General features: G+C 42.4%; 1 protein-coding gene across 1 annotated transcript; it reads right to left on the reverse strand.

Annotated features, from left to right (window-relative positions):
* Positions 1-15,085: 15,085 nt before the first annotated feature.
* LOC138872737 (uncharacterized) lies at positions 15,086-16,244 on the reverse strand. Its single transcript, XM_070151150.1, has 2 exons — positions 15,933-16,244; positions 15,086-15,733 (listed from the first exon to the last, which is right to left on the reverse strand). The coding sequence occupies exons 1-2, from the start codon at positions 16,242-16,244 to the stop codon at positions 15,086-15,088; spliced, it is 960 nt and encodes a 319-aa protein (XP_070007251.1).
* Positions 16,245-16,642: the final 398 nt, after the last annotated feature.

The following is a 16,642-nucleotide window of genomic DNA, read 5'->3' on the forward strand; positions in this document are numbered from 1 at the left end:
ATGAGTCGTGACTAGTAGAGTCTTGATTATGGATGTGTAGCACGCCACATTTATACTCAGGAGGCTACATGACATCTAGGGTTGTTACCTTCTTCCTAAATCTAGATCGTGCATAGAGTTGAGTCGTAAGTGTTCGTCTCTAATATTCACCTTGTTTTATTTTAGTGATGCCTTCGACTAGGAAGCAAACGATTAGTAGATGGCTTGATACAGCTGCGGGAGAGGGTACCGGTCAGGTGCCTTAAGCCAGAGCAGGCCAAAATGAGGCTCAGAGTGAGATACCGTCTCATACCTCATCTACTCCGTCTCCACCAGAGGATATTAGGAGGTACCCAGCACCACCAGTTCCGCTGTCTGGCACTACAGACCAGGATATGCGGAGTGCAGTGCGGTTGTTAACTAGCTTAGTAGCTGCTCAAGCTTAGAGGTAAAATACTGGTGTTGTTGATAAACTGGCTAGTACAAGAGTTAGTGATTTTATTAATCTAGACCCTCCAGTGTTTATTGAATTAGACCCTAAGGAGGACCTACAAACTTTTATTGATCAGGTTCATCGTTCATTGCGGGTTATGCATGCTAGTGATACAGAGGCAGTAGAGTTGGCTTCTTATCGGTTACTGGATTTAACGGTTTTTTGGTATGATAGTTGAGAGAGATCCAAGGGTCCGAACGCTCCTCCAGCTGTGTGGAAGGAATTTTCTAAAGCCTTCCTTCGTCACTACTTGCCAGTTGAGATACAAAGAGCTAGAGCTGATAAGTTCTTGAACCCTCGACAAGGTAATATGAGTGTGCGAGAGTATAGTATGCAGTTTGATTCTTTAGCAAGGTATGCTCCCCATATGGTGACCGAGATGAGTGATAGGGTGCATCTGTTCGTGAACGGTTTGGGACCACATCTGATAAATGAGTGCACGACAGCCTCCTTGGTGGAGGGCATGGATATTTCCCATATTTAGGCTTATGCCCAGACCCTAGAGGATTGTAAGCGCTAGTAGAGGGCAGATAGGGAGCAGGATAGGGGCCAACATAAGAGGGCGAGATTTGCAGGGTATTCTGATGACTTTAGAGGCAGAATTAGGCCCCAGTCTTCGAGGAGTTCGATGCCACCTGTAGCTAGTGCTCCTCCACAGTTTCAGAGGCCTCGATATAATCAATTTACCTATTCTGGTCCAGGTTAAAGTTTGCGGCCATCAGGCTCACAACATCACAGGGATACTAGTCAGACGAGACCCCCAACACCATATTGTGATCTGTGCAGCAAGGCCCACTTTGGACTGTGCCGTCGAGGTTCTGTGCATGCTATTCTTGCGGACAGCCTAGCCATATGATGCGGGATTGTCCTAACAGAGGAGGTAGTGGTATGGCTCAACTGACTGGATCTGTTTCTTGTTCTTCCTTATCAGTTCAACCTTTAGCATGGGGTTTTCAGCAGTTGACAAGTCGTGGTAGAGGTAGAGGTGCAGTGCCGAGTTCGAGTAGTGCTCAAAATTGAACCTATGCTCTAGTACGTCGATAGGATCTCGAGTCATCTCCAGATGTTGTTATAGGTATATTATCTGTGTTTTCTTATAATGTATATACGCTGATTGATCCAGGATCTATATTATCATATGTTACACCCTTTGTGGCTAATAAGTTTGGTGTTGAACTTGAATTGATAAGTAAACCCCTTGCGGTATCTACTCCGATAGGAGATTCTATGATTGCTAGAAGGGTATATAGAGGTTGCACTATGATGATTTGTAGTCGGCAAACCTCGGCAAATTTATTTGAGTTAAAAATAGTTGATTTCGATGTGATAATGGGAATGGACTGGTTGGCCTCATGCTATGCAAATGTTGACTGTCGTATGAATATGGTTAGGTTTCAGTTTCCTGGTGAATCTATCATTGAATGGAAGGGGAACATTGCTACACCAAAAGGTAGGTTTATTTCCTATCTTAAGGCAAGGAAAATGATCTCAAAAGGTTACATTTATCATCTTTTTTGCGTTAGGGATGCGGAGGCGAAGCTGCCTACTCTACAATCAATCCCCGTGGTCAATGAATTTCCAGATGTTTTCCCAGATAAACTCCCAGGCCTTCCTCTTGAAAGGGAGATTGAGTTTAGCATTGATATGTTGCCTGACACTCAACCGATCTCTATCCCTCCATACAAAATTGCCCCGACAGAGTTGCGAAAGTTGAAGGCGCAGTTGAAGGACTTGCTGGATAAGGGCTTCATTAGGCCTAGCACTTCACCTTGGGGTGCGGCGGTTTTGTTCGTTCGGAAGAAAAGTAGGTCATTAAGGATGTGTATCGATTATCTACGGTTGAATAGGTTTACTATAAAGAACAAGTATCCACTTCCAAAGATTGACGACCTTTTTGACCAACTCCATGGAGCCAAATATTTCTCCAAGATTGACTTATGTTCAGAGTATCATCAGGTGAGAGTTAAGGAGAAGGATATTCCAAAGACGGCCTTCCGGACAAGATATGGGCACTTTGAGTTCTTGGTGATGTCATTCGGGCTAACAACTGCCCCAGTAGCTTTTATGGATCTGATGAATACTGTATTCAGGCCCTATCTTGATGTGTTCGTGATTGTATTCATTGATGACATTTTGGTGTATTCTCGTTCGGAGGCGGAACATGCGAGCCACTTACGGATAGTATTACAGACGCTTCAGGATCATAAGTTATATGCTAAGCTCTCCAAATGTGAATTATGGCTGAAATCAGTAGCATTCCTTGGCCATGTGATATCTGATGAGGGTATTACTGTCGACACTCAAAAGATCGATGCAGTAAAGAATTGGCCGAGACCTACAACACCATCAGATGTCCGCAGCTTCTTGGGGCTAGCAGGATATTATAAGTGGTTTGTAGAAGGTTTTTCCTCTATATCAGCGCCTTTGACTAAGTTAACATAGAAAGCTACCAAGTTTCAATGGTCTGACGCTTGTGAACGTAATTTTCAGGAGCTGAAGAATCGATTGACATTCGCACCAGTGCTCTCTCCCTGAAGGAACAGAAGGTTATGTGATATATTGTGATGCCTCAGGTATAGGTTTGGGGTACGTATTGATGCAGTGTGGGAAGGTGATTGCTTATGCATCAAGACGATTGAAGAAGCATGAAAAGAATTATCCAATCCATGATTTGGAATTGACTGCAGTAATATATGCTTTGAAGATATAGTGGCACTACTTATACGGCGTCCATGTTGACATCTACACAGATCACAAAAGTTTACAATACATCTTCAAGTAGAAGGAGTTGAATTTGAGGCAGTGTAGGTGGCTTGAATTACTGAAAGACTACGACATCGAGATATTGTATCATCCCGGTAAAGCCAATATTGTGGCAGACGCTCTCAGTCATAAGTCAATGGGAAGCTTAGTATATATTGTAGAGGGGGGTTGGCTAAAGAGCTTCATCAGCTAGCCAATATGAGAATCAGATTGTTAGATTCGGATGACGGAGGTGTTACTGTACAGAATACATCAGAATCATCTTTGGTAGCCGAGGTAAAAGCACAACAATATGAAGATCCTACCTTAGTACGATTGAGAGAGAGCATTCAGCAGTGTAAAATTACGGCTTTTGATATCGGAGGAGATGGGACACTGAGATACCAGGGCCGATTATGTGTGCCTAATGTGGCAGGGTTGCGAGAGAAGATTATGAATGAGATTCATCAATCCCGATATTCCATCCATCCCGACTCGACAAAGATGTATCATGATGTCAAGGAGCAGTACTGGTGGGATAACATGAAGAAGTCTATTGCAGATTTGTAGCCCAGTGTCCCAATTGTCAACAAGTAAAGATAGAACATCAGAAACCCGGTGGATTGCTTCAGAATATAGAGATTCCGACCTGGAAATGAGAGGTGATTAATATGGACTTCATTATTGGATTACCTCGCTCTTATCATAAGTTTGACTCTATCTGGGTGATAGTTGATCGACTTACAAAATGTGCCCATTTTCTGCTAGTTAAGACAACTTACACGGCTGAAGATTATGCGAAGTTGTATATCAAGGAGATTGTTAGGCTTCATGGTGTGGCAGTATCTATTATATCAGACCGAAGAGCTCAATTTACGGCTAACTTTTGGAGGTCTTTTCAGAAGGGTTTAGGCACACAAGTGAATCTCAGCACTGCATTTCATCCGCAGACTGATGGACAAGCAGAACGTACCATTCAGACACTTGAAGATATGCTACGAGCATGTGTTCTATATTTCAAGGGGAATTAGGATGACCATCTTCACTCATAGAATTTGCCTACAATAATAGCTACCATTCCAGTATTAAAATGGCCCCATATGAGGCACTATATGGGAGGAGATGTAGATCACCAGTTGGATGGTTCAAAATCGGTGAAATAGAATTATATGGGCCATATTTGATTCACTAAGCCATTGAGAAGGTGAAAGTGATACAGGAGCGATTGAGGATGGCACAAAGCAGGCAGAAGTCTTATTCCGATTTCCGACGTCGTGATCTGGAGTTTGAGGTTGGTGATTGGGTTTTCCTGAGGATCTCACCAATGAAGGGTGTTATGCGTTTCGGGAAGAAAGGTAAGCTGAGTCCAAGGTGTATTGGGTCGTATAAAATTCTTCGACGAATTGGACAGGTTGCTTATGGGTTAGAATTGCCATCTGAATTGGAATTTGTCCATCCGGTATTCCATGTATCCATGTTGAGGAAATGTATTGGAGACCCTTATCGAGTCATCCCTATCAAAGATGTACAAGTTACAGAGGATATATCATATGAAGAAGTGACAGTGGTTATATTAGATCGACAAGTCCGTAAGCTGAGAACAAAAGATGTAGCTTCCATCAAAGTATTGTGGAGGAACAAGAATATGGAAGAAATGACATGAGAAGCAAAAGAGGAGATGAAGTCTAAATACCCTTACCTGTTCCAGAAGGAAGATAACGAGGATGCCAGGGGAACGCATGACGCATTAGAAGGTGAAACAGCTCTATGAGGTAAGCAATAACTTGAGAATACTCTTTCTTAATACAAAATGGTGATATGCAGATAATGTACATATCCAATATGATTTATGTAACCTTGTGAGGCCATACGTTGGGCTTAACTGCTTGCAAGTTTTGCTAGTGACCATTTTATAGGGGAAAATTGACCGGATATTTTCGTTGGAATCCACGATGATTTGGACTCCCCATAAACCCTTACATTCGAGGACGAATGTTCCTAAGGGGGGGAGGGGTGTTACAACCCATATTCACGTACGTTAATTCATGCCATAAGGTAGTCGACGTAAATCCATGAAGAGATTATCTTTAAGATGATAAGAAGTTAATCCTATTGGTCTTAAATGATACAAAAGTGTATAAGGGTGGTTAACAAGTATTAGAAGTTAAATGAATCAACGATGTTGTCAGTCGTATTTTTGGGTAAACTTAGAGGTTCTTAATACACTTAATAGGTCGTGTTTAAAGGTATTTGAATCATATAATATCCGTATCATAAGTCTTTAAGTCAAACGAGTTATGAAACAAAAGTCAACAAAAGTTGTCGCAACTTAGGTTCATAATTTTACTTAAACATTAGGTCAAATGTTACAAAGATTTTCTCCAAATTTACTTAGAATTATGGGGTGATATACCCACCAAATTGAAGATCTATGAGTCTAGTTTCCAACGCATTAAACTGTTCATCAATACGATCTTGGAGTAGAGAAATATTCGCATTTTTGCGAGACTGCGCCAAACACCTCTCTATGGGGCCCACTTAGGCGGTTTAAGACATTTGGATATATATATAATGCCTCCAACCCGTTTTAAGTCATTTTTTCAGTATATTCAGACCTTAGAACCCTAGAAACACCCTCTCAAGGTTCTCTCAAGATTCAAGACCCAAGCAAAGGGCAAACAACACAAATCAAGTGTCGGGAATCCCGTAGCGCTATTAAGTTTCTTGTTCTTCTTGTTATTGCTCATTTTTGTGTTGTTCTGGATCGTGTGAGATGTTGTTTTAAGGGGTTTATGTTCTTTAAATACTCACTCAAGTTCTTAATATCAACCCTAGGTGATTTCAAGCCTTCTAAAGTGATTCTAGTGCCGAAAAACCCTAATTGATTGCTAGTTTTGCTTCCTTGTTGTTGTGGTAGCATTGGAGGGATATTTCGTGGACAATTAAGGTCAAATTGGAGTTGTTCTTTCTGTATAAAGGTAAGGAACCTCTTACTCTACATGTATTTAAGATTATCTAAGTTGCGGCTAAGTCATTGAAGCTAGAACTTGTGAAATATATATCGAAAGGCTTGGCAGTAATGTTATCGGTTGGTGGACTATTTTGGGAGGCTCAATATGATTAACATTGATGTTGTTTGGTCTGTTTGGTGATTGTTTTCACTCGTGGGAAGTCATATAAATAGGGAAGTTGTTGTCCGTTTCTTCGTAAAATAGGTTGTGGTCGTTACATAATAAATACGACGCTTAAACGTTAACGATAGTGTCATTTCTCCTATTGTAGACTAAGGAGTCGTGACATTTGCATAGCTTGAGGTTGGGTAGTATATACAAGGTATGTGAGGCTATCCCTTTCCTTCTTTTGCACGACTCCGATTGTACATAATGTAATGAACGAGCTTCCAAAGATACTCTACTCTTAGAAGCTAGCAGTACTTACATTGTTTCCCCTCTTATGGAACGGTTGACGTTGATGTTGCTTCTCTTATTCTTATGTTATCAATGTTGTTGGTACTTCCTGATTCTTATAAGGTTTATGGTGAAGAGTTAGTCCTAATAACATGTACTGAGGATACTGACCTTACGTCGCTCCGAAAGGTTTAGAACATGATTCCATGAGTCGAGCATGCATTATATATATGTATCTATTTTACTCTATCGAGTCGTGCTATAGTCGGCCGAGTACGGCACCTACTGTGCAACTACTGATCAGTTGGGTTTTACCGAGCTCCATGTGGCTGGGTACGATTCTACCAAGCCTTATGATGGCCGGGTACGTTTTTACCGAGTACTATTTGACTATGGGTACGTTATAATGATGATTATGCCCACATAAGCGTGTGTTTTAAAAGTTTATTTATATATATGTCAGTATCATGCATTTCTTGTCAGTAGCCCACAAAGGTACCCATATGTTACAGGTTGTATATTCTCTATCCTTATTCATATTACTGTTCATAGTTATATTTTCCTGCCTTGCATACTCAGTACTTTATTCGTACTGACGTCCTTTTATTTGTGGATGCTATATGTTGTGTTGCATGTCCTGATAGACGGGTATACACAGCCCCCCCACCACAGTAGGCTGCCTAGTTCAACGGTTATTGGCGAGATCCCTTCTCCAGACTTGTCGTAGTCTTGGTATGCATTTTTGTTATAGATATTATGGGTATGTCGGGACCCGGTTCTGGCAATGTTGTAGCACTTATGTTCCTTTAGAGGCTCATAGATAGGTGTCGACTCATGTATAGTTAGGTATGCCTTGTCGGATGATTTTTGTTGTATAGTCTTTCATGATAGCGTGGTAGCTCGTACCTTATATATAGTTTCTTGATTGTCTGGTCATCCATGTTATGTATGTTCATGCCATCATCTTTCATTGTTGGTTGTCCATAATCCATGTCTACCATTTATATTGATTTTGTAGGCCCTAAAAGATAATAAATAACGTTAGATAAAATATACGTTGGTGCTAGGCAAGTATGGCTGGGTGCTAGTCATGGCCCTCCAGTTTGGGCCGTAACAGTCCCAGACCTTGAGGACTGGGTCTGAGAGTTGGCTGCGATCTCCTCGTATGGTGAGCATAAATGGCATGATTTATCGAGGGGTAAATGGGAGGCCAAACATCATAGTAAATTCTCTTCTCATGTTTTTGATATTCTTCTTTTATTGGTGGTGTCATCTCGTTTGTATTTACTTGTGCAGGCATCGGAGATGTCTCCAAAATGAGGCCAGCCCTACTTGGGGAAGGGACTGAGTCCCCGATTCCGAAATCGGGGAAAGACCACAAAAGAAAGAGGGCTTCGAAGCCCAAAGATACTCAAGATGAGGCGGCCCCTACTTGGAAGCCGAGGAGAAAACTCATTCACGTGGAATTGGATTCAGCCATTCAACACCTGGAGGACAAAGAGAATGAAGGTGAGGAATTGGTGCTGGTATACCGACCTAGGAAACCAGTCAAGGCCGCCAAGTCCTCCCAACCTGATACCTTGCCTCTCATTGGAGGAACTTCGATGAAAGACTCGAGAAAAGCCCTTGAGTCCCCCGAGATCGATATCGTACCTCCTCCTTCAACAAATACGCCGGAGGGGACAAGTGCCGAGAGGGCCAAAGCTAATTATAGCACCCCAAGTGTAGAGCTTAGGGCCATGACAATGGGTCACTCACCTCCTCTACCAGCTTACTCCGAGGAGACAATAAAGGATGCTCGGGCTCTACAAACACCCAATCCGAGAAAGTTCCTCGAAGAAGACCCTTTTCGGACTGTTTCACCGAGGTTAACTATGTTGTTGACCTTAACGATGCATCCACCATCTTCAAAGAGGCTCAACGTCTCCTCTCTCATGTAAATACTAACTTTTATTGTTGTAATTTTTTCTTTTCTTCCCTTCCTTTGACTAACACATCTTCATTTCATGTATAAGCCATTGTCAAGTTTAGAGCTGAGCTGAGCCAATGTTAGGCCGAGCTTAGGAAGGTTAGGCCCTGAGGCTCCTCTGTGGCCAAAAGGAGGAGGAGCTTAAGGACCTTCGAGCTAAATTGGCCAAAGCTCAGAAAAACAAGATCGAGCTAGATGCACAAGTAACTGTGATTTTAACAGAGTATGGTCTTCTTGGCCTTACTTCGGAGGCTAACACTTTGATGTCTCAACTGCAGCAGAAGTTGGAAATGATTGGGCAGCTCCGGGATGAGGTTGATCAAGTTAAGGCTGATTGTCATAGATGGAAAGAGAACATGGATCAGCTCGCTGCTGATAAGGAATCCGTTACATCCCAACTGACCTCGACTGAAACTAAACTCTGAGGCATTAAAGTGAAGGTTCTGGCCCAGGCCAAGAAAATTGAGGAGTTATAGGCAGAGCTTGCTGGATCTCAGGCCAAAGCTGCACAGGCCAAGGTTGAAGTTGAGAAGACGAAGGCTACAACTCGCAAGACCATCGCTGTATACTTAAGGAATGCCGAGACATTTCAAGCTCAATTGAGGGAGGCCTTCGATCGGGAAAAATGGAGCAATGATTTGGCCAAGTGCCATGCCCGAAGGGAGACTCTCGAAGAAATCCACGCCCGATAATTTGACCTTACTGAAGAAATTGCCTAAGCAAAGGCGCGGGAAACCAATGCCAGGTTACTTGTTTCTTCTTATGACAAGGATGCTATGAGTGGCTCCGGGGATGGGAAAGGTGAATAAGGTGTCCCCGAGAAAGAGGGGGTTCCCAAAGATAAAGCTACCGAGGGTGCAGTTCTTGAGGATGTCGCTTCCGGGGATGTGACCCCGAAATAGATTAGGTTCTCTTTTTCTTTTTTGTGTAAGGGCCCCTCATGGGCGTTGTAAATATACTTTGTGAATCATCTTTTGTGGATATAAAGAACCTTTTTTCTTTGTCTTCTATTGAATTCCATTTTGTCTTTATCTGTGAAATTTTTTATTGTATAACTCTAATGATCAGTCCGAATACTAGACTCATAACATAATAAACCCTTAGGTTTTTTATTGATCAACATAATACCTCTTAGGGGTTTAGTTAATCCTCGAGCTAAGCTCAAATCAATTTGATGTGTGCTCGGGGTATCTAGACCTTTGAGTCCGAGTTGAGTGAGAGTAAGGTCTCGAACCCCTTATATTTTGGCCCTTAGGTTCTTTTAGGTTGTCCCTTAGGCTCTTTGGGGTTGTCCCTTAGGCTCTTTAAGTTGGACCGATTTGGCCTCTAAAGTGGCTATAATTTTTTTCTCTTTTCGGCTAAAAGACTTAGTGAAAATTTTTGTATGCCTTAGCATGTGTTTTTTGTACCCATTGGGTTTTTCGAAGGTTCGATCGATTGGAACCTCATTTATAACTTGTTTGTGTAAACATAATCGAATGCCTCTTGAGGTTTTTTTGAAGGATGATGTTATCGAATCCTCTAAATTATTCGGGGGCTGATTTTATCGAAGCCCTTTATCTTTGCTTTTGTCGAGGGTAGCCTGATTTAACCAATTTTTTCAAAGTGTTTGAAGTCGTTTAATTTTATGGCGGAAGTTGGATGTCTACGAGCCGCATTATCTCGGTCGTAGCCTTTTTATATGACCGTAGTATTAAATATGGTCGTGGCCTTTGGGTATGTCTATTGGACTTGTTTCCCAATAATCCTTTCGAACTTGTTCGGAAGGTTAGTCCCCGAATATGTTAGCCTTGGCCTTTATATCGAGGGGATGCCTCTTTGAGGTCTTATGAGTCCGAGTTTTTGATGACTCAGATGCATTGACTGTCGATGACAGTCCTCGAGTATTAGGGGTGCTTCTGGCTCTTGAGCCATTTCCCGTAGGATTATAAGTGTAGAGCTCGTATTATACTAGACTTTTTCGAGACACAAAGTGTTTTTGATATAAACAGATTGCTTCTTCAGATAATTGATATATGTGTACATGTTTTGCCATCGGGGCTTGACTATTCTATATGGACATGGTTCATCTGACTGTTTGGTCCATTACAAAGTTCTCCTATCGAGGCCCTCTTTGGCATGAAGTAAAGTATTTTCCTCGAAAATATAACCTTAGAGGGTGGTGCCCCCCTGTATTCGAGGTTGATTGAAAAGAAGCCTTAGATACTGTTGAGTTCTCCTTAGGTAGTGCATAGTTGTTGCCTCATTAAAAACCTTGCCAGTAAAACCCATTTGGGACAAAATCCAATCTAAGGGAAAAAGAGTGCAACACATGCTTTAAAACCTAAGTCCTTCGTGTAAAAAGGGTGTCTTCGATAGCTTCGATCAAAAATCTGCAATGAGTTAGGTTTAAACTCAAATGGACAAAAGGATAAAGTCATACCTCAGCAGTAGTATCATTTGAGTAATGATATGTTCCAACTGTTCGGCAGTTGTTCACCTTCCATTGTGCTAAGTTTCTAAGATCCTTTACCCACAACTCCGAGGACTAGGTACGGTCCTTCCCAATTCAGGCCTAGTTTCCAATTCATTCGGGTCTCGAGTATTGAGGGTGACTTTCCGTAGAACTAAGTCCCGGATTCCGAAGTGTCGAAGGTTGGTCCTTCTATTGTAGTATCTTTCGATCCTTTCCTTCTGCGCATCCAAACAAGCTCTGCTTCTCGTTTTTCATCTAGTAGCTCGAGGCTAGTATTCATAGCCTCGTGATTTGACTCCTCCGATGCATGTCGAAACCTGTCATTGGGTTCCCCAACCTTGGCAGGGATAAGGGCCTCAGAGCCATAAACTAAAGAGAACGGAGTAGCCCCTGTGCTAGACTTTGATGTTGTTTGATATGCCCAAAGGACCTCGGGTAGAACTTCTCTCCATTTTCCCTTCTCATCGTCCAACCTCTTTTTTAGGTTTTGAATTATAGTTTTGTTTGTGGACTCAGCCTGTCCATTTCCAATTGGATGATACGGTGTCGATAAAATCCTCTTTATTTTATGTGCCTCGAGGAACTCCGTCACCTTGTTGCCGATGAATTATTTTCCATTGTCACATACAATCTCGACAGGTATCCCGAATCGGCATATGATGTGGTCCCAGACGAAGTCAATAACTTCTTTTTCTTTGACCTTCTCGAAGGCCTGTGCTTCCACCCACTTAGAAAAATAATCAGTCATAAACAAAATAAATTTAGCTTTACCTGGGGCCGTTGGTAGAGGGCCAACTATATCCATTCCCCATTTCATGAAAGGCCACGGGGATAGGACCGAATGGAGTTATTCTTCAGGCTGATGGATCATCAGTGCAAATCGGTGACACTTATCACATTTTTTGACAAATTCCTTAGTATCTTTTTCCATGTTATCCCAGTAATACCCTGCTCTGATAATTTTGTGAACCAAAGACTTGGCGCCGGAGTGATTTCCACAAGTACCTTCGTGGACCTCTCGTAAAACATAATCGGTGTCCCACGGCCCTAAATATACTGCCAATGGCCCATCGAACGTTCTCCTGTACAATGTTTCACCCTCGTCTAATGCAAACCTAGTAGCCTTGGTTCGTAAGGTCCTCGATTCTTTATGGTTCGATGGGATTTTTCCACCTTTCAAATAATCGATGTATTTATTCCTCCAGTCCCAAGTCAAACTTGTTGAATTTATCTCGGCATGGCCCTCTTCAACCACAGACCTTGATTACTGGACGACAACCCCCGGGACGATATCATCTTCTTCAACCGAGGATCCCAAATTAGCAACTGCATCGGCCTCACTATTTTGCTCTCGAGGCACATGATCCAGGGTCCATTCTTTAAAGTGATCCAATGTTACCTGTAGTTTATCTAAGTATCGTTGCATCCTATCCTCACGAACTTCAAAACTTTTGTTTACTTGGTTTACCACCAACAGTGAATTGCACTTGGCTTCAATGACTTCTGATCCCAAGCTTCTGGCTAGATAGAGACCTGCAATCATGGCCTCATATTCGGCCTCATTATTAGTCAACCTAGAAGTTTTGATAGATTGTCTAATAGTACTGCATGTAGGTGGTTTTAAGACAATGCCAAGCCAGGACCCCTTCACATTCGAAGAACAGTCTGTGAAAAGGGTCCATACCCCCGATGATTACCCGAACTTAGCAAGAGTTATTTTTCCACTTTGGGTACGAGGGTCGGCTAAAATTGGCCACCAATTCAGCTAGAATTTGAGACTTGATGGCCATTCGGGGTTGATATTCGATATCGTACCCACTAAGTTCAACGACCCATTTGGCCAGCCGGCCCGATAGCTCGAGCTTATGCAAAACATTTCGAAGGGGGTATGTTGTTAACACACATATGGGATGACATTGAAAATATGGCTTTAATTTTCTAGATATGCTTATCAATACAAGTGCTTATTTTTTTGAGTGAGGGTATCTGGTTTCGACATCTCCTAAAGTTCGGCTTACATAATAAATAGAAAATTGCATACGTTGCTCTTCTCGAACTAGTACCCCACTTATCGCTATCTTGGATACTGCCAAATATAGGTAAAGTTTTTCATCAACCTTCGGGGTGTGAAGCAAAGGTGGGCTTGATAAGTATCGTTTCAGTTCTTCTAAGGCTTGTTGGCATTCCGGGGTCCATGCAAAATCCTTTTTTCTTTTTGAGCAAGGAAAAGAACCGGTGACTTCGATCTGATGACCTCAAAATGTATCGACCCAAAGCAGCTATTCAACCTGTTAGCCTTTGCACGACCTTCACACTATCCACGATCGTGATATCCTCGATGGCCTTGATTTTATCGGGGTTAATTTTGATGCCCCGATTCAACACTATGAAGCTGAGAAACTTACGCGAGCCAACTCCGAAGGCACATTTCTCTGGGTTAAGTTTCATGTTGTATTTCCTTAAGATTTTGAATGTTTCCTGCAAATGAGCTAAATGGTCCTCTGTGCGCGGGGACTTAACCAACATATCATCAATGTAAACTTCCATTGTTTTACCTATTTGTTCTTCGAACATTTGTTAACTAGGCATTGGTATGTAGCTCCTGCATTTTTTAGCCTGAAGGGCATTACGTTGTAACAATAAGTTCCAAATTTAGTAATAAATGATGTCTTTTCCTGGTCCTCCGGGTTCATCTGAATCTGATTGTACCCGGAGTAGGCATCGAGAAAAGTTAGGTTCTAGTGGTCGGCCATGGCATCGATCATACGATCGATGTTGGGCAGTGGGAAAGAGTTTTTTGGGCATCCTTTGTTCAAATCTTTGTAATCTATGCAATTCTAAGTTTATTTCCCTTCTTAGGAACTACAACTACGTTGGCTAACCATTCGGGGTACTTTACCTCCCGAATAGACCCTATTTTAAGAAGTTTGATTACCTCGTCCTTTATGAATGTGTGATTTACCTTAGACTGGGGCCTCCTTTTTTTGTTTTATTGGTTTGAACCTGGGGTCGAGGCTTAGTCGGTGTGTTGTTATTTCCGGTGGAATCCCTGACATATCTGAATGGGACCAAGTAAAGCAATCCATAGTATCAATAAGAAATTGAATGAGATTTTTCCTGAGTTCGGGGGTTAATCCTGTTCCCAAGTATACCTTTCTCTCGGACATGTATTCAATCAATATGACCTGCTCTAGTTCCTAGATCGTTGATTTAGTTGCATCGAACTCTTCAGGAATGACGAAGTTTCAAGGAGTAAGGAAATCCTCTTCTTTGTCTTCGATTACCTGTTGTTTCGATTTCATCGAGGCTGGAGGCGGTGATTGCTATTTGGCTGCTTGCTTACCTTTGGTGTTCGACTTTTTCGAGGTCGAAGGCTTTAGTACCGGCGTCACTTCATCGACTACAAACATCTCATTTGCAGCATGTTGCTCCCAGTGGACCATTTTCACTCCATCCTCTGTTGGGAACTTCATCATTTGATGAAGAGTTGAAGGTACTGCCCTCATGTTGTGTATCCATGGTCTCCCGAGGAGTGCGTTACACCTCATGTCGCCTTCGATGACATGGAATTTAGTATCTTGTATGGTCCCGGCTACGTTTACTAGTAGAATTATCCCCCCCTTTATTGTTTCGCTTGCCATGATGGAGCCATTTAGGACTCGGGATGCAGGTATAATCTGATCCTGTAGGCCGAGCTGCTCTACGACCCTCGATCTGATTATGTTTACTGAGCTATCTGGATCCACTAGAACACGTTTAACTTGAATTTTATTTAAAAGAATAGAGATTACCAGGGCGTCGTTGTGCAGTTGAGATATGCCTTCTGCTTCCTCATCATAGAACGATAAGGAGTCCTTGGGTACATAGCTCCGAGTTCGTTTTTATCTGATGATTGATACCTTGGTGAGTTTGAATACAGGTCATTACGGGACATCGACTCCGCCAACGATCATGTGGATTACATGTTGTGGTTCTTCTTGCCCATTTTTCCTTGCATCTCTTTCCCTGAAGTGATTCTTAGCTCGATCACTTAGAAATTCTCAAAGGTGACCCTTGTTGAACAACTGAGCTACCTCCTCTCTTATCTGCCAGCAATCTTTGGTTCTATGACCATGTGTGCCATGATTCTTGCACATCAAGTTTGGGTTCCTTTGAGAAGTATCGGTTTGTATGGGTCTGGGCCACCTGGTGTCTTTGATCCTTCCAATAGTTGACACGATCCCCGATGCATCTACGCTGAAGTTATACTCTGACAATTGAGGTACCTCCATGGGGTTGGTATGCTTATCGAACCCGCTTTTACTCATGAGTCCTCGAGAACTTTGGCCTCGATCATTTCTCCGATCATTTCGATGGGCGTTACGGCCCGAGCCGTTGTTTCTCTGTTCGACGTATGGCTGATATCGTTCATTGTTCGATCGTGATTCCCTGTCTGCATCCCTTGGGGGCTTGGCTGCGAATCTGTTAGGATAAACTGAACCCGAAGGAGCTCCCAACTGGTCGTCCTCGACCCTGATTTTTGATTGATAATAGTTGTGCACATCTGACCACGTCACAACTGGATACTCGATCAGATTATGCTTTAACTGTCGAGATGCAATCAAGCTCCTTTCATTCAAACCCTGCATAAAAGTTTGTACTGCCCAGTCATCCGAGACCGATGGAATTCCATTTGCTCCATCTGAAACCTAGACACACACTCTCTCAACATCTCGTCATTCCTTTGTTTTATCTTGAAGACATTCGATTTCCTCATAGCCACCTTTATGGCTCCGGTGTGTGCTTTCATGAAGGCATCCGCTACGAATCAATAAAGTTAGGAGGCAAGTTATAGTACCAATTCATGGCTCCTTTCGACAATGTTTCCCCAAACTATTTCAATAATACTGATTGGATCTCGTCATCATTCAATTCATTTCCTTTGATCTCACAAGTGTATGAAGTAATATGTTCGTTAGGGTCGGTTGTCCCATTATATTTGGGTATATCTGGCATGGAATTTTTTGGGAATGGGCATCGGAGCCGCGCTCTGAGAGAAGGTTTTTGTATGAACTTTTTGGCATCTAAACCTTTCAAAACTGGAGGTGCCCCCGGTATTTGGTCAACACGGGAGTTATAAGTTTCCACCTTTTTATCATTGTCCTCAATCTTTTTTTCATTGATTTCGATCCTCTTGCTGAGCTCTTCGAGCATCCTCATAATGGTGGGGTCAGTCCCCGAGCCGTTCTCGTTTGATTTTTCTGGTATCGGCTCAGTACGTCAAGCGTTTCCTGGTTCGACTATACTTGGAGTTTTATTCTGACTCTGAAGTTGAACGATGGCAATCTGTTGAGCTTGTAACATCTCGAATATCACTTGGAGGTTGATTCCCTCATCTCCCATTCCTTGTGTTCCTTGGCCACCAGACCGGGCTTCCCTGCATACATTCCATCCAGGGTCTATGCCTAAATCCGCGTTTAGAGCAATGTGTGAACTAACATCAATTGGTTTCATATTTGGCACTTCCCCTAGGTTTATCGATGGTACACCGACACCTGCATTGCTATTTTCTCCAAGACCTTCATTGTCATGGACATGTGCGTTTTGTGAGTTAGACA

This window comes from Nicotiana sylvestris, chromosome 7 (genome assembly GCF_000393655.2).
Source record: "Nicotiana sylvestris chromosome 7, ASM39365v2, whole genome shotgun sequence".
Lineage (NCBI taxonomy): Eukaryota > Viridiplantae > Streptophyta > Magnoliopsida > Solanales > Solanaceae > Nicotiana > Nicotiana sylvestris.

Bases quoted from the DNA above. Each gene is read 5' to 3' on its own strand.
- LOC138872737 (XM_070151150.1), bottom strand. From the start codon at position 16,244: ATGAGGATGCTCGAAGAGCTCAGCAAGAGGATCGAAATCAATGAAAAA. The intron at 15,734-15,932 runs GTATTATTGAAA...GTGTGTGTCTAG, and splicing joins ATGATGACGAGATCCAATCA to GTTTCAGATGGAGCAAATGG.